The 22,523-nt window shown below is 34.8% G+C and overlaps 2 protein-coding genes across 2 annotated transcripts in view; one reads left to right on the top strand and one right to left on the bottom strand.

Moving 5' to 3' along the window:
• Positions 1 to 22,523, bottom strand: part of Gyc32E (Guanylyl cyclase at 32E) — a 211,426-nt gene that overhangs the window by 107,369 nt on the left and 81,534 nt on the right. The window contains exons 4-5 of the mRNA XM_074183625.1: positions 19,239 to 19,388; positions 14,615 to 14,720 (exon numbers count right to left, since the gene is read on the bottom strand). Of these exons, the coding sequence (XP_074039726.1) occupies positions 14,615 to 14,720; positions 19,239 to 19,388 (256 nt within the window). The remainder of the gene's footprint in view (positions 1 to 14,614; positions 14,721 to 19,238; positions 19,389 to 22,523) is intronic.
• Positions 1 to 22,523, top strand: part of LOC141485938 (uncharacterized) — a 171,191-nt gene that overhangs the window by 106,720 nt on the left and 41,948 nt on the right. The window lies entirely within an intron of this gene.

The following is a 22,523-nucleotide window of genomic DNA, read 5'->3' as shown; positions in this document are numbered from 1 at the left end:
CCGAAACGAACACTATAATTGTAATAGAAATTGAAATGAAGTAATCTATATACACAAAAAAATTATTGACGCAATAAATGTTCGAATTGGAGTCCTTTCATTTCGAGACAAATAATGAGCCAATGAAATGGCCTGCAAGATCACGAGATCTTACTATTCTGAAATATTTTCTATGGGGGACATTGAAAAATAGGATTTACGCTGGCAGAGAGAAAGAAAATGTTAAAGACTCCAGATCGAGAATTTTGAATGATTTCACAACAATGCAGCAAATAGAAGTTTATTGTAGAAAACGCTCAGATTAATGGAAAAAATATGAATATGTACCTGAAAATGGAAAAAAAATCTCTGAAAACTCTATGGTACATAGGGTGACGTGAAAGTTGCTATTGTGTTTTTATTCAACTTAGTCAACCAATTTCCAGGGCCGTAATTTATAACGGAATAATTCACCCAATTATAATCAAATATTACGGAAACATCCCGAAATATAAACTAAAATTCAATTTCTCAGTATGAAGTGAAATCAACGATACAAAAACTACAACAAAAATTACAGATGACACCCTGTATAAAAGATTCATGGACATATTCTGAAAGCACACATCAAGTGCCAATGGCAAAATATTAATATGTCTGCGAATAAAGAAGATATAGGCAAAAAATAATTTAGGATTTTTTATTTTTCCTGTGTATCTCCAGAACCAGAAGAGCTATATTTTTGTACATCTGAAATACGCAACTTTGCCACGGTTTAACCGACACTCTATCTCTTATCGTTAACGAGATCCCAATGTATAATGTTTCGAGTTCAATGCTTATAAAATTATTGTTTTCCAAGTCGCCAAATGACTCATTTGGCAGTGGTTGATTTTACGTGAAATTCTCTGAACTTCAAAATTGCCTTTGTATATTTTGATCGATTGTGGTGACTCACGGTCGATGGTAGGTTAGAAGTTTCTGGAAAACGCAAAGCATGATTTTTCTGAAAATTTCACCTCTCACATTTCCTTACCTGTGCTATCGATCTAAAATATTTTCAGCATTGCGGCGTTTCCTCTTCTATCTATCTTCTACGGGAACAACCCGTATATTAATACATTTTTGGAATCAGTCTAGTATTTTAATTCTTTTTTGTTAATGATGTCCTATACCTATCTCTATTTGTTTTCGAGATAAAAAATAAATTGTGCTAAATATGGTCCAAAACATAGCCTTAATTGAAATTAAGTACATCAGTACTCTCAATTCATGAAAAGTAGATATTTTGATGATAGTTTGGACAAACTCGAAATATTCAAATAACACCAAGAAATCGACTCAATATCATACAGAGCGTGCTAAAATTACTATGATTTCCATTGTGCATAAAAGTATTCGAAAGTTCATTTTTTCAAATGAAACCCCCTGTATATTACTCGATAAATTGAAAGATGGTGAAAAATGCTTCAAGATGATATGCATGTCCCTATACCAAAATCGTCAAGTTTTCTTAATAAAGCCGTTTTTGTGGAAAAATAGTTATTCACGTTTTACCTACAAGTGTTGAGTGTGGCATTTTATTTTGTGAGTGGGGATTATTGCAAAACGAGCGTCAGCAAGTGGAGCAAACTCACGAGCAAAATAAAATCACTTTTAACAAATGTATCATACAAATTTTTTTGTATAACGTTACTGCTGATAATAAAAAAAATATAGGGTACATGGGATTTGAACACACGATATTTGGATTACAAGGCATATGTTACAACTACATACGCCAACTCACGTTATTTTAAGGAGGATTATTGGTTAGTCATGAAGTACTTTCTACAGTTGGACTGAATACTACTTCGTCATCGTCAGTACCTTCACAGGGATTTAATATTACCAATAGCACGAACTGCATGTGTGAACTTTTTTAAATGATTTTTTGGTAGTTGTTCTGATTGAAGTGTTTCTATCAAAGATATTTTCAATAACAGTTGTACAAAAAATAATTTTTAAAGAATTTGATTTCTAGGTATCCGTGAAAATATCAAGCTTATGACAGTTTGGTGACTTTTATAAGTAATTGATAAATGGTTATTGACTGTGTTCTAAAAAATGGCCAAAAATGAATGCAAATATTGATTATTCAAACGAAATTCTTATGAAATTATTCATTATACATGGACAGTGTGATCAAATCATTGCCAGAACTTGTAGAAAATTCAACCAAATGTATCCTGAATCAACACCAATGAACGAGAGGAAGTTTGTAAGATTACAAAATTATTTCCTTAACTATGGCTCCATGTTAAAAGCGCCTTCAACATTACCAAAACCTGTTACTTCAAATGAGGACAATACTGTTAACGTTTTGGCATATTTCTATGCATATCCAGAAGCTTCCATTCGCAGTGCAGAAAAAGATTTAGGTGTATCACATGCTTCAGTACAACGAATTTTGAAAAATCACGGAATGCATCCGTATAAATTTACCAAAGTTCAAGCTCCAAAAGCAGAAGACTTCGAACGTAGAATGTATTTTTGTGAATCCCTTTTGAAGAAGATCGGGAATTTTTGTCAAAAATAATTTGGAGCGACGGATCAAAATTTACGAGGGATGGTATTTTCAATAGAAGGAATTAACATTTTTGGGCTGATCATAATCCTCATGTTACAAAAGAAATGGGTTCTCAAGAAAAATTTGACCTGAATGTTTTCTGTATTCTGAAGAACAATAAAATTAGCTTTTTTATTTATGAAGACACACTGAATGCAGAGAGATATCTCCAAATATTAAAGACGACTGTAACCGATTTTCTTGAAAATTTGCCTTTAGAGGAATATAGGAATTCGTGGTTTCAACTGGACGGAGCGCCAGCTCATTCCACCCAGGAAGTTTCCAGGAAACTTGTGTTTAGAATGTAATAGACAACTTTTTCAGCATTTATTGTGAAAATGTGATATTTTGTTTACAATTTTGTTATTTTGCATCATCCTATTCTGTTATTGTCTGTACTTTCACATGTTTTAGCCCACAAAATCCACATGTTATTTGAATATTTCGAGTTTGTTCAAACTATCATCAAAATATCAACTTTTCATGAATTGAGAGTACTGATGTACTTAATTTCAATTAAGGCTATGTTTTGGACCATATTAACACAATTTATTTTTTATCTCGAAAACAGGTAGAGATAGGTATAGGACATTATCAACGAAAAAGTATCAAAATACTAGAGCAATTCCAAAAATGTATTAATATACAATGTGCTCCATTCAAAAAAATAAAAATGCTAGGACTTTTTGATGGAAGTGGCAACGCCGCAATGCTGAAAATATTTTAGATCGATAGAACAGGTAAGGAAATGTGAGAGGTGAAATTTTCAGAAAAATCATGTTTTGCGTTTTCCAGAAACGTCTAACCTACCATCGACCGTGAGTCACGCTGTATTGTCACCAGCATTCTATATAATACTTCCATACTCAAATTCTGAGCTCAAAAATACATCAAACAGGAGACAGCAAGTATTCAGAATTTCTGATGATACCAAGAAATTTTCAATCTGTAATCAAATATGATTCCTGGGTTGAGGAATATGTTCTGTTTTACGTTAACCAGCTGTCGCCCCCTACGAACGACAAATCTCAGAAGTCAAAACTTGTACGAGCTGAATTCTAACGAGGTCTCACCTTTCAACGTGTGATTCTCAACACGGGTTGGACGATAGGAAGTGAAAATCGATCGTCCGGCCTTGCGGTTCGAACCATCGGTCCGCACAGCAGTCGATTGAGTGAATGGAGCAAACCACCCACGTCAACCCACCAGGCTACAGTCACACCTAATTCCCCAAATTAGGTCATTCATTGAAGACTGTGCCTATAGATAGGGCTTTTCATTATTGAATTTTTCTGTGTGTTTATCCATTACTAACAAGCAAATCTTTTTCTTCATTTTATTAAGAAACGCAAGGAAGGTATTGAAATGAATATCGGGGAAACTCCTCAATGAACGGTATTTTTCATCTTATTACTGTGACGGGGTTGTATTTATTACGCTTCAAAATGAATAAAATTCCAAGCTGGTGTAGGTTTCCATTTTCAAAGGATGTTTGTGCATATGTTCTTGTTTATATCCCTTGTTTGTAAACAAGAATTACATTCGATAAACATACATTGCGAATCCGAACTGGAAAGAACCTCATCATATCGCATAATATAAAATGCACAATAATGTTTGAGTTTAATCAACTGTTACTGTTTTTGAATTATATACAGGTATGGATTCACACCAATTGTCAGTGATACTTCTTATTATTAATTTTGTCTTATACTTCAAAAAAAGTACCTACGTTTAGTGAAAATATTTATTTATCCATCAATTTTAATTCTGTCCCCTTCAAAGCCGTCCTTTTGTGCCAGCGATTTTCCTATCCTCGAAGCACTTATAATATGCACTTTTTGGTATGTCCTTGAGCTCTCTCAGTAATTCGGTTTATATCTCCTCAATCATCGCAAAATACCGCGCCGTCCTTCCAAAAGTCGATCTTGGAACGGGTTTTTTGGTGAAAATTCAGCAATTTTGGAACGAACTTCACAGCAATACACTTCTGCCCGTATTCACTGTATACCAGTAAGCGAAGCTTAAAGGGTAGGCTCGCTCAACGCTTCAGTTTTGTATGCACCGTATCAACAAACGCCTGTAAGTTCACTTAAATGTAAGCGGCCAAATTCGATGGCTTTGAATGTAAAGGCAAGCTGATGTAGACATCAGAGCCTCACTTATCATTCTTCAGTTTTGGAAATGATGCAAGTGTCGTTTTGCTGAAACGGACTTGTGAAATTAAATACAGTTGTTGCAGAATGATGGTACTTGAAGATGAAATCATGTTGGAAGACGATAATAGCACCCTACAAGAATTTTTAGGAGGTACAACTACTTCAAGGAGATGTATGATATGGCCTCTTATAGAAGATTCGGACTGACCAAGCAGACATTATATGTGTTAGAGCTCATAGAAGATGCTTTAGAATTCGAAAGCGATTTGTACAAAAAAACATTAAATTGTTTTTCCTTTTTCTTCATTACAATCACATTAGATATAACTGACCACATGTAAAATAGTAAATTTATAAGTGGTTATATAGTATTATTACTGTTCAGCAGAGCTCGCCATCGGCCGAGATGCAGGTAGTCCTGAGTAGAACATTTCCCTGTCTATAAGTGGTCATTTAGATCTTATTTTTCAACACAGAGGGCTATCATTGAATTGCGAAAATTAATTCTCCGTTAAGGTGAACTTTGGAACTCTTACTTTTTCATCCATTTTGCTAGTAATAGACATGAAAATTCACTATAGTTCGTTCAGTATTGTCTGAGAGTGAAAAAATTTAAAGAATGCAAATATGTCGCTACATCAAAGAAAGCAACTTAGTCGTCTCAAGCAAATAGCACTGCAATTCACCCACAAAATCATTGAGATATGTCTACCCGCTATATCCCTTGAGGACGCCGCTAACGAGCCATTAAAATAGGGTTATGTGACAAAGAATGCGAAAACACCGACAAAGAATGCGAAAATACAGCCAAAAGAACCGCTCGATATTTTTTCTGATATTACATTTAAGATAATATTAATAGGCGTCGGACTGGGGGTATTAATACAAATTTTCCATTGATATATTCTGTATGATGGGAAGATAATTGAAATATGGTGAAAACTAATTTTGTTTGAATATTTTATTTAAGGAAGGACAATATATTTGAAATAATTTTTTATTATTTAGAATTTTTACCTTCTACAGATCTATGAAATAATCAGAATATTAAATTTACAAATGAATACAAATGTAGAAAGGGCAAAAAGTTACTGCATTTAATAAATTAGATTTTTGGAAAAAAAAATCAAATTTGTCATAAACTTGAATTTGAAAAAAATTTGCATATTAAAAAAAATATATATCATCTGGTGACGTTTTAAAGACTCTATCCATTTTCTTTATCCAACCTATTTAAATCCAAACATTATAATTTGTAGTTATGATTCGTCTTTTGATGTAAATAAATTTGATATCATTATTATGATTGACACTGATAATATCAAATTGGTCGTCGGTATGATAATGAAGATGCATAAAGTATTCGAAACATCACCAGATAAGTACACAAATAGAATAGATTTCCGCGGTTAGAAATTTGAACATCTGATTTCAAGTTGAACCGCGTTCAAAATGTTGCGTTGTTCGACGTTTCGGCTTTGACTTTGACATTTTCAGGAAGTAGAAAAGTGTGGCTGCACTGAGAGATACACTTTATATATTATATTCTTGTTGGTTTGGAAATGAAGATTCATATTCCTTATTGGATTTTATAGTTGATTCAGAAACAATTTTATAGATTTAATGGGAATATTTACTTCGAATAAAACATTGCGATAATTTTAATCTGAAAAAAGTCTACAGATCCCACATCTCTGCTTCGATTCTGATTGTTTTGTGGATACATTTTTCCCAAGCTCTTTGGTCGACTGTTTCCAGAGCACTGTATAGGTATTTCTTTACTTCACACAGCTTGAAGGTCTTATTATTCCTTGCGATGAATCCTTCAACTTGAGCCCAAACCAACTCTATTGGATTCAATTCACAGTGATAAGACGGCAACCGAAAAACCGACATACCTTCAGTCTTCGCCATCTCATCGGTGACATACGTGACGAATTTTGAGTTATGACGTTTAGCCAAGTTGAGGAGCTCCGCTTTTGACATGGTCGATTCAAAAGGAATAGCTTTTATTTGTAACCACCCAGTAATATCTGCTTTCTTCCTACACGACGTCGGCAGCTTCTACTGTGGTAACTTGCGTTATCCATTACTATTACGAATCCCTGCGGAAGTTTTACAAGTATGTTTTTAAACCATTCGCCGAATACTGTGGCATCAATTTCTTGATGATAATCCTCATTTTTCTTCGATTCAAACACCATCAATCCATCTTTCACGAATCTTTCACTGCTGCCTATGTGAGTGATGATAAGACGACGACCTTTTCCAACTGGAATTTTCAAACCAGTGGACCAACCTTCCATAAAGGCTTGTCTTCCCCTTTTGATTTTCTGATCTTGCCAAACCTTCGAGACGGTATGACCCTGATTGACCCATGTTTCATTCAAATAAAAAATAGATTTACCTAGTGCTCTGACGTTCTTCATTTCTCATAAATAGTTTCTTCTTCATTCTACAATCTCTGATTTTTCTATCAACATGATCTTTCTATCTTGCTTTTCAAAAGTGAAATTCAGCTCATGTAATATCTTCATGTAATATTTTCAAAAAATTTATTTAATTTAGGTATTTCATTTTTTATATAAAAAGAGTGTACTGTTCTCCTGATAGAATTGTCCACTTTTTCATCGATAACCATATTTGGTTACTACTGGACATATTTTAACATTTGTCATAGTAGATTTGTTATTTTGTTTGTTATAAACGATATTTTTCAAGAATAAATATTGTATTTTCGTCGTATAAATCCATTTATTCAGTTCGTTGAGAGTAAATAATTTGAATGCAGTACACCTATGGCACTGAAATATATATATACTGCTGTAGTCTCTCTCATTTCTGAACAGATTATAGCAAGTATGCTCTTCTGTCTGATTCTAATACTTTTCGACAACAAGGTGAAAGTAAACCATCGAAACCCCAATTTTTATTAAATTCACCTCACATTCGGTTCTCGTAGTTTGAGAATTGACGGGTAATCAGTAATTATTATCCCCGAAAAGATACCACGTTGCCAAGTTATTTTGGCATTTGGCTAAGCCACGTTTGTGGCTTAGCCAAGCGTTCTGTGGATTTACAGAGAAAACAGCGAATACGGGCATTCATTTCCAATTTTCCGAAAAAAAAAATGCATGGCATGGGTCAACCGATATACCGACACCCTCAGCAACTTTTCTAATAGTGGCCGTTTCAGTAGAAAAATAACTTCCCTTTCAGGATTTCACACAATTGTGTACAATTTTCAATAGTTTCCTTCGAAGATTTGAGAAAAGAAAATAAAAGTCGTTCCCGAAGCGTTACAAATAAAAAGTATATTTTCACTTTGATTTATATTGAAGTTTCAACAACGTTCATAATGAAAAGTAATACTAACAAGTTGGATGAATAACAATCCGAATTTCATTCAAACGCAGTAACATTTTTGAGCAAATTAGTAATGTCCCAAATGAGTAGTAACACTCAAACAATATTTTTCATTGATGACCGATCAAACACATATAGTGTGACCCAGGATTGAAGTAACAAGAGGTGTGATGGCTTGGTTTTAGGTATTTTTAAATTGTGGGTGCAAGTTCTGTTTGCTGAAAGATAAATGAAAAAAATATTTTCAGTTCTTGAAAACTAAAATGGTTTTGATGAAGAAGGTAATGTACCTTCTGTTCATGATATATGCGTCAAAATGTTACTGGAAAATGTGGTTCAGGATGAAGAATTATGGTTCAACATAAAATTTCAGGAAGATTTGACTACAGCTTGTTAAATCTAGGAAGCGACTTGTAACATATGACCACCTGCGTGCACTACCGACGGAGAACACATTAGGATGGGAAAGAATGAAATCCACCATGCGACTCGATGCGCCTATTTGGGTTTTAGATTGGCCTGAGAGTACAGTCGTACTCTCAGGCCATTACGATAATGCGGTATTTACTTAATTTGAATGAGTTTGTTTTTTAGTAGTCTGTATTGCATTTAATTATGGGTTCATTAAGAAATGGTGAAAAGACTTATTCTCAAAATGTAATTTATTTGGGTTGAAGACTGAATTTCAAAATCAATTTTTGTTTCAAACAGTATATTTATCAAGATGAATGAATCCACAAAAAATATAATCAAAGTAATTATCAACAAAATTACAAAGGTTCAACTCCAGACAGATCGGAATCGCTTGTAGTGTTATCATTAAACTCACTGGTATTATCATGGTCACTATAACTGTGAACATTCATAGTAATTTTGTCTATTGCGAAATCAAGAGCAAGTTCATTCATTCAGTCTTCGCTGCTTTTGAGAAAACCAAGTGAAGAATTCGTGACATGAACTATCAACTTATTTGAAATCGAAGTCCACATTTTCATCAGCCACGTATTGTTTCAGTGATGCCCATACTGATCCTATTGGGTTCAAATCTGGATGATAAGGAGGCGATCTGAGTACAGTATGTAAATGATTTTCCAGAATCCTATCAATTTCATCATGGTTCATGGATTTTTATAGTGAAATAGAGATCAATTTTTATCATATCATCCGTGAAATGAATGTTTCGTTGTCTTAACCATCATCTCATCACATCTTTCCTCGTGGACATGCTTGGGCACTTTTCATACTAAATGTTGTGGTATGGGGTATTTTCTATAACCAAAATGCTTTTTCTAAAATATTGGGAATTAATATTTATCGCAACCACTTTTTGTTATTGTCGTTATTCATTTCGCTAGGATAGTTGCTCGATGTTGTGTTGGATTTGAATTTTAGACATATATTTTTCACAAATCTATTTCATCTTTCTGTATTCACAATTATAAGTCTCTGCTCTGGTGCAAGCAACCCTTCATTCAAATCAGTATTCCAACTCTCCTCATGTGTATGTTCAGCATGAATATATGTTTCATCCATATAAATTATTGTTTGACCGTCTTCACGGCAGTACTTTATATCTCTGAGAAAATTTCTTCGCAACTGCTGAATTGCCGGTATTTTCATGAGCAATTTTTTATATATTTTTTGTTTTCTTTCAGGTAAACCTTATTTCTCTCATCCCTTTCCTCAGAGACTCTTGAGATCTCTTGTAACCATTTTTGTCAACGAATTTTTTATATATGCGCCGTGAGGCGCATGTCAGTAATGTGGTAATTGATTATACACTGTGGTCCATTAAGTGTGCAACAAATGGGAAACTTTTTTATTATCGATTTCTCAGAAAATTTTATTCTTGACAAAAGTTGGTGCATGTTGCAAAACTATACCAAATGTACCTGAAATGGCTTTTTGACAAACACCATACAGCATATGCCAAGAAATATAAAGTTCGTTCAGGAGTAAAGTACCCTTATTTCAAAAAATATAAAAATATGTTGAAGAGAAAAGTTGCTTAGAATAAAAAGTTATGTTTAGATACGAAGTCATGGCCTGATATTCGATTTTTTTTCCTTTCGAAAAATTTTGAATTACCACCGTATGATACATATTTTTACTATTTTGATTTAATATGTATTTGAAGTAGCCACAATCAAAACAGGTGTTAACAATGAAAATTATCGAAGCGTCTCTATATGTCCACCTTCGTTTTCGATGCATCTAATTGTTCGCTCGCGGGAATATTTCTGCAATGAACTCATATTGAAGTTTCAAGCTCATCAGCATTATTAAATTGGCGATCACTATAGACTTTTTGTTTTAAGTATCCCCATAAGAAAGAATCTAGAGGTGAAAGGTCTGGAGAACGAGGAGGCCATCGAGGATCGGTATTTAGTCCTAACCATTTATTACGAAATGTCCTATTCAGCCACTGAGAAACATTTCTAGTAGAATGGGCAGGACATCCGTCATGTTGGAATCATAACTTTTTTCGTTCTGCTAATACCATATCATCCAAAAACTCTTCTATTTCAGTTTCCAAAATGTTCAAGTACCTGTCACCATTCAAATTCTCGCGAAATAAAAAACGGACCTAGTAATTTATCATTCAATATACCACAACAAACGTTTGTTTTCTGGTAGTAGGGATTTTTGTTGTCAATAATAAAATTTGGGTTGACATCTGACCACCATCTGCAATTTTGTGATGATAGAACCCCATTTGTTGTAAAAGTAGATTCATCTCCAAACAGAATACATCGATGAAAATCTCGTTGTTCTTCGATTTCATTCTGAATCCACATAGAAAAATCATATCTCCAATCACAGTCTCTTTCTTGAAACGTACGAATGAATGTGGATTTGTAAGCATGGTACTTATGTTTCTTGAGAATACGCTTCACAGAGGTTTTTTCATGCCGGTATAATCACTAATTTCTTGGGTGGACCTTCTAGCATTTTCTACTACTGCTTGAAGTACGTCAAGCAGTATACTGTGCATACAGGTTTCGTACGCTCCGTATTATGTTTATATTCTAATGAGCCGGTCTGTTTGAAATTCTTCAAAATTCTACTTACACTTGAATAGCAAATTTGTTTGTCTGGAAGCCGCTCGTTGAAAATATTTGCAGTTTCGCGCATTGTTTCATAACCATCACCACATTCTGCCTTTTCACACATTAAATTTTTATGGTTTAAAGAAAAAATATATATAAAACTTATTCAGAAGTAACATTTAGAGGATTTGAAATTTTATTTTAACGGCCATGCATGGCACTTACTAGTGGCGTGGTAGCAACTAGAAAGAAAGGAAACAGGAAATATTTGCAAATTGATACTTGACATTATGACATTTGAAGTTTAAAGTTTGAAAATTGACAGTATAACCAAAACAGGATTACCAAAAGGCACACCAACAGCAATGTTGACACTAGCAGTTTCAAAAAGTATCTGAATATGGATACAGTGCTGCCAAGTACTCATAAAAGAAGTGAATAACAAGACTCAGCACTGCTTCCAAACTCACACACTATCTGTTACTTTGGGAACCTGGGGGAATCAGTTCCAATTTCAAGATGTAATTATAAATATTACTGAGGTTGTTAATTTCATTCTTTTTGTTCATGTTGTTTGTATTCCTTTTGATAAAGAACATTTCTTTAAACAGCCGTTTCTGTAAGTTACTTTCAGTACACAATACTCTAACTTCGGTGTAATTCATTGTGTGTTTTGTGTTGATGACATGTGCAACCAATGCACAGGTAGCTTTATTCATATTACAATCACTTTTATGTGACGTTATATGTTCTGATAATATTCTAGATGTTTGACCAACATATGTCTTATCACATGTATGACAAGGAATTTCATATACTACATTAGACTTTTTTAAAGTTTTCAAAGGAGTTTTAATTTTGGAAAACAGACTATTCGTAGTGGTGACAATGTATTGAGCAAATTTAATATTTTCACTCTTGAAAACGTTCAAGAGCTTGGGTGTTAAAGACTGAAAATATGGCAAGGTTTTGAAAAATAATGAAGTTGGAGGTATATCTCCACTGTTTGATAAATTAAAATTATTATTATTTATGGGGTTAACTAAATTATTTGAAACAGTAGTCACTGTGGAAACATTGCTGGAAAGTAATTTATTCAAAAGTTTCCAAGGATATGAATTTTCAAGGAGAATACCTTTTAGTTCTTTGATACAATCATCTTTGAATAGTGGATGTGTCAGATTGATCACCCTGTTTTTCATGGTGAGGACTAAATTCATTTTCATCTTTGTAGGATGGTATGAATGGTAGTTCAGTAACCTGTTGCTTGCGCATGGTTTCCTGTACCATCTTGTTCGTAGAACATTATCTGTGTTTCTGCACACTCGCATATCCAAGAATGGTAAACTGTTGTTACCTTCCTCTTCAGCTGTGAATTGCAGATGTTCGTTGTAACTGTTAAACGTTGTTAATGCTTCTTCAGTTCTCCCACGAGGCACAGATAGGATCAAATCGTCCACATAGCGTTTAATGAAAGGAATATTAAAAGGGATTCTATCCTTTACATTCATAATTAAGTCATCTAGTACAAAGTTTACTAGAATTGGGGAAATGGTTGACCCCATTGGGGTACCGAAAATTTGTTTGTAGAAAGTGTCCTGAAAAACTAGGACATTAGAGTCAAAAATAAATTCTAAAATTGATTTTAAATTTGAAAAATCAAGCATACAATGCTGAGAAATGATATCCCAGTGGTTTTGTAGGCTATCAATTATTACATTCAAAGGCAAATTTGTAAATATATATATATATATATATATATATATATATATATATATATATATATATATATATATATATATATATATATATGATGTGTTGTTTTTCCGTGTGTTCATCCGTTGTGTACTATTCGATAGTCGACGTTTGGCCATCATCTCAGATGGCATTATCAAGACGAGTTACTGCTTCGCTTCGAGAGGTGTAACTGCACCTCTCGAAGCGATAGGTGCAGTTACACCTCTCGTTTCGAGAGGTGTATATATATACGCTTCGCCCGTGTAGAACTTAGTAGTTGTATTACTATGTTGCTGTATCGCTGCTGTTTCAATGTTTTGACAGAATCAGAATCAACGAACTTAGGCGTGCGCAGCGTTATAGAACAGTGCTTTCAAAAAATTGTTCTTCAGCGCCATCTAGTGGCGAGTTACAGAAAAATTGATAACCTTAAACCTTTCCTATGAAAAATTACTCATACATGTCAAGTTTCATCACGATCGGTTGAGCGATGTAGAAGTTTATCACTTACCAACCAACCAACCAACCAACAAACATTCATTTTTATATATTAGATATATTATATATTTTTTAGATATATTTTATGAAATGAGGGTACTTTACTTTTGAACGAACTTTATATTTTTTGGCCTATCCTGTATGGTGTTTGTCATAAAGCCATTTCAGGTACACTTGGTATAGTTTTGGAACATGCACCAACTGTTGTCAAGAATAAAATTTTCTGAGAAATCGATAATGAAAAAGTTCCCCATTTGTTGCAGACTTAGTGGACCACACTGTATATCGACAAAACGAAATCATCAAAATCTGATTCTGATACTCTTCTATGTCTCTTTCTATTAGGCGTTGAAAAAAGGATGTCTCATCATTTTCAATGGTTTTCGTTTCACGAGCTATTCTTTCAATGTTACCCAAACTTACACCCGACGCTTTTGCACGGGTGTATCTTGAAGGTTTTTCAGGTTCATGCTTATGCAATAATTATCAAGTTCTCGTTGCCTGAAAAAAGTACATTGGAAATCACTTCTCTCGCTTGGCCACACAAAACTTTTCGTTTCAATTTCGATTCGAATGTCATTTTCTTAGTATCTAGACTATTATCGCGTACTTCACCGAAGTGGACACTACATGATTGTCGTTAAGACTGAGCTCCGATCGTCTTTGAGGGTTTTCTACCACGCGCATCTTAGGAGAGGTCCTAAGCCGAGACTTTAAAGTCGCTTCCTAGATTTGGCAGGCTATAGTATATACAACTCTGTATAGAACAATAATTGCCCATTCTGAACAAATTTTTTCATCGACATTTTGACATATCGCAAACGAAAAGAATACATTACATGGAAAGAAAATGGTTTTTACTTCACCATCAATAAATGTATTAAAAGGACCTGCCAGCTTCATCTGCGACGTCTGAATATATAATACATACAATTCATCCCGAAACTATATATTTCTGAAAATTTGTAAAGAATCATTACGTTTCTGAAAAAAAAGATTTTGGTATTCTACTTTTCCTTTCGATCCAGAAAATTGTGGGTATCTTCCAAATGAATTTAGACCAAATGAATAACCAAATAATTCAATAAAAATTTCAAATATTTGGATACTTGGGAAGTAAGATAGAATTCGTTACCATAATACATTGGTTTTTCAAGGTCTAATCTAGTTATTTTCATCTACTGCCACTTTTCTATCAAAATTCATGCTCAACTCACCTATATTTTGGATTTCTGGGATGCGAAGGTGTCAGTTTCAAAACCGACCTGAATCCCATAACATCACTAACATTACCAACATCTCTCAAAAAAGGGTCCAGGTAATCTAAAATGATACAAATTACGTTAATGCATAACCAACATCTGATATTTGATGTAAACCTTCCTTCAATTGAGAGGAAACTATTAACAAATTGATAGCAACAGCAACAATAATACATTTATTATTTAAAATGGAACGTCAAAAATGATAATAAAAGCTACATATAATAATTTCATTTTTACCATTGATTATTTGATATGTAGGAAAAATTTATGAATATGATCAATTGCAATCTTCAGTAGCTTATATCACGCAGTGAATTTTAGAGGTGAATTTCTCAGTTTGCTCTTTATCACCCTTCATTACTATCATTATTATCATTATTATTTTCTTAAGGTTGTGCTGGTTGGGCCCTATCCCCCGGAGCCCCGATACGTTCGAGAGGGCTCACAAATATTATCAACAGTATTATCAACAGATGATCATTTCACTAGTTCGGACTTCCATTGTCTATTATATAAAATGATTTGAAATCCCTGAAACAAGTAAAAAAGAATAATTAAAAAAGAATAGTTCGGAGGAATCAGTCCAGTCATCACCCGAAGACGATTGTAGATACCAACAATCGAAACGTCGTGAACTAACGTGACTTGGAATCTCTACACTTTTTTATTTTTATTATTTTCTTTTTGCATTAATTTTTATTTATTCAATTATTATATTTTTACTTGTAGGTTATTTTACTATCATTTCATTTCAGGTTTATTGTTGCTTAATATAATTGTTATTTTCAACTATTCTTTTTTAATTATTCTTTTTTACTTGTTTCAGGGATTTCAAATCATTTTATATAATAGACAATGGAAGTCCGAACTAGTGAAATTCATCACGAAACATTGTCAATCACCTTCAAACAAAGATGATCATTTCCCACACCGTGAAATGATTCATGATTGGGAACGAGAATCATATTTCTAGAACAAGCGTAGTGAGCTAAGAATGGCTGTCTTCTGCATTTATCTGGCTGAGATTTCTTCCTCAGTGCCGCAAGAGACAGCGCATCATTCTACTAAGGACTACCATAATAAAAAAAATTGATAGATTTTGTGGAGTTTGAAGATAAAATCTCGATATTTTATCTTTTTTTTTTCTCTTTTTGGTGATATTATTCTCACCAGGAACTGAAAAACTCCACAAAATTGTTCTGCTCTGATGGTCAAAGAGAACTACATCAGGCTCATCAGCTTGTACGAGTCTGAGGGTGAGGAACGAATAGGTCCAATAAATTCGCTACTTCCCGATTCCCACAACGGATTCAATATCCCTAGGAGTGTCTCGCAATACCGTAAGAGTGCCGTAGATGGTAATAAAGCAATCTCAAGGCCGCTTTATGTCGTTGGATATAGGCTGAGACCGCATATGTTGGGCATCAGGGCTTCAGACGCCTGATAACAGGCCCTGCACCTTGTGTTAGAAACGTCTAAACCGATCACGCGACTGTGGTAGATTGAGGTGTTGAAGACACCATCCTGGCAGGCCATGATAAACTCATTAGTTTTTTATCTCAGCCCACTCGATTTGAGTGTTACCGCAGAAGTGAAGTGATATCTGCGGCTGTGGGACGAATTGCAGGATGTGTTTCAACTATGTGATCATCTCCTTCAGTCTCGAACGAGATGATAACTGATAACTTTGCAGGCTCCATCCAGTACCACTCTGTCATGTGCATACTTCAAATTCGAAAGTTCACGGCCTTCTTGTTGTCGAGAAAAGTACAACCGTGACAGGGATGATTTGGGATGCAAACTTCTATAACGATTTTTCAAGTGTTTACATCTCTACAGCTCATCATAAGTCAATTTAACTGCTCCAAACGAGTAGAGATAGCACCCACGATATTCCTTCATGACAGTTCCGATGACCAGATCGGTCAGAGTTTGTGCTGATACTTGTCGCGAAGAGAGTTCTTCACTGCTGTCATCTCTTGTGAGTGTTCCATCCCAAGGTGAGTATTCGTCTCTCCTGCATCCAGATGATGCAGGATGATTACGAGCTGCAGATCCTCTCCGTAGTCCTTGCATGTCCTCTTTTGAGATGACCCGTTGCATATTTGTTCATCTCGAATTTTATATCCATATCATGCGGGTACTCTTCCATCACTACCAGACTGATCAAGATTCTCTCCAGAGGCATAAAGTTAAGGATCATCCATAAACAATAATTCTGTGAACTTGTCCCTCCGGTTTCCGGGGGTGCCGCAGTTATCCCTCGAGTATTTCTGAGCGCAATGGATGATGGCAATGGTAAGATGAAGAGGAGAAGGGGACCGAGGGTATCACCCTGAAATACACCCCTTCTTAAAATGACCCACCACTCCACTGTGACTGGATGTTATAGTGAAGCGAGTCCGCCAGAGTGGTATCAGTTGTTGAATGCATCTCACTCAGAGCCGTAGCGAAAAGAAATACCAGGGGGGGATGAAATCCAAATTTTCCCAACCCCACCAGCAAAATTTCCCAACTTTTCCAAGACGAAAAACCAGCGGAAAGTTGAGAATTTTGTAAAACTGTCACTTCGGACTCTTCTCTCATTTGGGAGAAATTGAACTTTTTTTGGAAGTTTTCAAACAACTCAGAATTTTAAAGTATGGGATCTCCAAGTTATGCATGTTGGGAAATCCCAACCTTCTCCTGGTTCTTTCCCTTTTCTCATCGCCTCTCTCTTTCTTTTCTCTCATTTTTATTTTTCTTTTTTTTTTATTTTTTTACTATTATTTTTTTCTATCTTCACGGCCCAAAATGTCCCAACTTTTTCTTAAGTCGAAAAAGCAGGGGGGGAGGCTCCCCCCGCCCCCCCCATGGCGACAGCCCTGATCTCACTATTGTGTCGCGTACCGCAAGACAGACGGAGCAGATTCAAGATAAGCTCATTCATTCATAATATTATGGTTATTGATATTTTTTCATGTAGATCATGATACAAAACTTTCAGAAACATGATCCAAATAAATTCAGCTCATCTGTTTTCAATTGAAATATATGAAGTTGCATTCTGACAGTAGAACATACATTACATTTTATAAAAAATCCAACACGGATGCATGGCAGTCATAGCATGGAACTCAACAGGAAGTTTGGTTGAATTTTGAATTGACTACACCAGACTTCGAAAATGAATTTGAGTGTACTTAAGTATTTTGACGTGTAGATTACAAATCCGAAGAAAATATCCGTGCTCTTTCATTTCTGAAATAGCCCTCCTAAATTCCAAAAATTGCAAATTTTCAGCCTTCCCTTTGTACAATACAAAACATAGAAATCACAAGTATTTATCGACAACATTATCTTCACCCCATATTTCATCTTCTTTGACATTTTTCAATTTGATAAATATTTTTCTCACAAAATCTCCATTTTGAGGTTATATATACGTAGGAACTAATGACATTTCAGAAAAATACAGTTGGTAACTGTCACCGACTACTATTCGAAATTCATATGATTTCAATGTCAATTTTGATGTGGGCAATTTATAAAAAAATTAAACATCAGCTTGAACGAAATTACAATTATTTCCATAATGAAGGCAAAAAAACTGATTTGAATTCAAAATAATAATAGGAATCAGTAATGCCCACTGTGACGATAACTTCAAAATGTAAAATGGAAATATTCATCAACAAAAAGCAGCTCAGTAAATAAATAACGTTCTTCATAGAAATAATGTCAATTTTTCACCTGAAAAGTGTCAAAAAAGTGAAATAAGTTGTGATAGTGACGTGGTGAAAATATACTCATCTTTTTTTTTACAAAAAAACAACATGGGAAATTTCCAAAGGAAGAAAGAAAGCCAGTGATATAAAAATAAATTCTTCACAAAGATGTGTAAACCATGCAAAAAAGTAACTTTCATTTAGAAATTGGAAAAACACTCTTTCGAAACAACTACTTTCATATAAACATTGAAGCATACAAAAAATCTCTTTTCTTTCCAGTTTGTACTCCAAGCACTCGTTATGAGATTGTATCAGATATCATTAACAGAATCATTAACATATACACAATATAGTACATGAAAGAGATAAAACTTCAGTTACATGAAATAATGTCATCCTCAATTGCGACGTTTCGAAATAAGACACTTGCTTCAGCACCAATCTGAATAACCTCACAAGATGAAGCACTCCATGCTTTCGATCACCAAGTAATCAACTTCAGAGGAAGATTGGTGTTACGATAAAACAGCAGGAATATTTATCATTACAACAAAGGTTCCAAACAGTGCATCACAATTACGACTTCATGTCACGAATGAAATGAATCTAAGCATGTCACGATGACAGTACGTATGACATTCATTCCACAATTTTTTTGTGTGACCCATTTCCATTCAAACAAGGCTGAAAAGTAGTGATTTTTGAAACTTCGGAAACTTTGTAGGGCTATTACTGGAAGTCAATGGCCGAGTTCCAAGTTTTGATTTCGGATTCATGATAAAAATACGTGAGTGTAATAAATTTGTTTTAAAACGACTTCCTCTGTTTCACAAACCACATAGATTTTCGATTAAAAGTCCACTCACCTCTGCGAATTAATTTTATTCGTCTGTTGGGATCATAGATCTCATCGTCGACCGATATCACGACATAGTCCCCGGAGTCTAACAGCTTTCGTCTCTGGAGACATTTTATGAAATCTATTAAAGCTATGTGCTCTCCGACGAACACGTACACTGCAATAAAAAAACGGTGTTGTTCAGTATGAAGCTCAGAAAATGTATTCAGATGATTTAGCATGGAGAGATGGAATTAATTTCGATGAACTTGAACGGCTGAAGGCTTCTTAGTGAAGAATGGAACGGCGAGATGAATTGTCATTTTCCAATTATGAACACAGAATAAATATACAGAATATTTTTGAAAACAAACTTTTATTGGAGGGTACTAACGCAAAGTACTAAATTGAATGAAATCAGTTTTGTTCACTAGTTCGGACTTCCATTGTCTATTATATAAAATGATTTGAAATCCCTGAAACAAGTAAAAAAGAATAATTAAAAAAGAATAGTTGAAAATAACAATTATATTAAGCAACAATAAACCTGAAATGAAATGATAGTAAAATAACCTACAAGTAAAAATATAATAATTGAATAAATAAAAATTAAAGGAATGCAAAGAGAAAATAATAAAAATAAAAAATAAAAAAGTGTAGAGATTCCAAGTCACGTTAGTTCACGACGTTTCGATTGTTGGTATCTACGTCTTCGGGTGATGACTGGGTCTTCGGGTGATGACTGGACTGATTCCTCCGAGAGATGACTATTTTATAGGTCGTTGAAATACTTTCACTTTCTCTACTTTCCATTTTCCGCTTCACTGATTCCGTGAGAGATGTCCGATTTGGCGGGAGTTGGTCATTTCTCGTTTGATGATGGGTTTCCATATGTTTCGTATATCTACGCTGGCCTGGCTGAATACGTTGTTGGACAACATGTATGCGGCTTCCTTGAATTTTCTCCTGAACCAATGTTCCTCTCTGTGCAAGATCTCAGCTTGGGACCACTCGATGTTGTGTTGATGGGTCCAAACATGGTCTGCTATTCCTGATTTGCTGGTTTCTCCTCGCTGTGTGTGCTTCTTGTGCTCGGCAATGTGAATATTCAATGGCCTCTTAGTTTCACCAATATAGGATTTTCCGCACTCACAGGGTATCCGGTAAATGCAATTCTTGGAATCGCAGTCCGCGTTTGGGGGCCTGGTTTTCGTGAGGCTGCTACGGATAGTGTTACCGGATCTAAAACAGGTTCTAATGTTGTACTTGGAACCAATTCTTCTTATCCTCTCCGATAATCCTCTGATGTAGGGAAGTGCAAGCACTGGTTGTGACGGCTTCTCTTCCTTGCGAGGCTCCTGCTGTCTTTTGGCCAAAGTCTTTTCTACCATCGCTTTGGAGTATCCATTCCGCTGAAGATCACTTTTGATGATGTCTAGTTCCTTCTCGAGACCTTCCTTTGTATTACAAAGCCCAAAAGCACGGTCTAATAGAGTCTTGATGATTCCTCTTTTTGTCGATTGATGGTGGTTGGATTCGTGGTTCAGATACTGTCCCGTATGAGTGGGTTTTCGGTATACAGATGTTTCCCACTTAGTGTCGGTCCTCTTCACCAAAACGTCTAAGAATGGCAATTCATTGTGGATTTCCTTCTCCATTGTGAAAGTGATGGAAGGTCTCACGCTGTTGATGTGTTTCAGAAAGGCGTCTAGTTCAGTATTCCCATGGTTCCATATTATGAAGGTGTCGTCAACATATCTCAACCAGACTCGAGGTTTCTTGTGGGCTTCTTCAATGGCCAGAGTTTCAAACCACTCCATATATATATGTTGGCTATGACTGGTGAAAGTGGCGATCCCATTGGCAGTCCCTCATCTTGTGTAAAGAATTCGTCCTTCAGTTGGAAATAACAGTTTCGTACACAGCATCCTATTAATTCCATAATTACTTCTATAGGTAGATTCGTTCTCTCTTTCAGGTTCCCGTCTTCGGATAGCTTTCTCTGTATGATTTGGAGTGCTTCTTCGACCGGAACGTTGGTGTAAAGGCTTTCCACGTCGAAACTAATTAGTTGATCTTCCTGTGTGACTTCAATTGACCCTAGTAGTTCGATAAAATGTCTTGAATTCTTCACAAAAGACGATGTTTTACCTTGTAATGGTTGTATTAAGGGAAGTAAAAATCTAGACAAGTTTTGAGTAGCCGAGTCATCACCCGAAGACGATTGTAGATACCAACAATCGAAACGTCGTGAACTAACGTGACTTGGAATCTCTACACTTTTTTATTTTTATTTTTATTATTTTCTCTTTGCATTCCTTTAATTTTTATTTACTCAATTATTATATTTTTACTTGTAGGTTATTTTACTATCATTTCATTTCAGGTTTACTGTTGCTTAATATAATTGTTATTTTCAACTATTCTTTTTTAATTATTCTTTTTTACTTGTTTCAGGGATTTCAAATCATTTTATATAATAGACAATGGAAGTCCGAACTAGTGAAATTCATCACGAAACATTGTCAATCACCTTCAAACATCAGTTTTGTTCATTACACTTCAGCAGATTCTCCATTGATTTAGCTTGATTTCTTTTATTTCGTATCAAGTTTATGGGTTATTAGCGGGGTTCGATTCATTTTATTCATTTCGTACACTATTCTACAGGATGAACCCAATTACAGAATAGGGAGTAACAGTGGCATTTACAAATATGTAGTTAATAATATAATTTGTGAATCTATATAAAAAAAAATAAAAACAGAACTGTCAGTTACCTAAGAAATGTCTTTTGATTTGTATAATCTGGCAGTTGATTATATCAATAACAGAATTAGAGGTATCGCACATTGTATAAATTGGAGATTTTTTTCATTATATTCTTACGCGGAGTGTTGAGATATTTCTAGATGACATTCTATGAACCCAAAAATTCAACTTATGTAACAGTTGAGAGCAGGGGATGATATTGTTTATGACCTTGAATAAAAATAGAAGTGAATAATATTTACGCCTTATCTCGAGACTACAAAAATTGTGAGTTACAAGCAATTCATACTAGGGTATTTCTACAGTAGGATACGTGCCTTCAAGTTGAGACATATATTTCAGGAAGCGCCTCTGTAGGTCTTCTAGTTTATTTATATGAACCTGATAGTAGGGACTCTACACGACAGCTGTGTATTCCAGCCTAGATCGAACAAAAATGAAATTAAGTAATTTCAATGTTGAAGCTTTATCGAAATCTTTTGTATTTCTAATTAAGAATCCATACATGCGGTAAGCTGCTTTTATAGTAGTGTCAATATGT

This window comes from Leptinotarsa decemlineata, unplaced genomic scaffold, assembly GCF_025532065.1.
Source record: "Leptinotarsa decemlineata unplaced genomic scaffold, Ldec_3_MD MMD2_P_RNA_scaffold_2, whole genome shotgun sequence".
Classification (NCBI taxonomy): Eukaryota; Metazoa; Arthropoda; class Insecta; order Coleoptera; family Chrysomelidae; genus Leptinotarsa; species Leptinotarsa decemlineata.
This window is presented reverse-complemented; position numbering and strand designations above follow the sequence as displayed.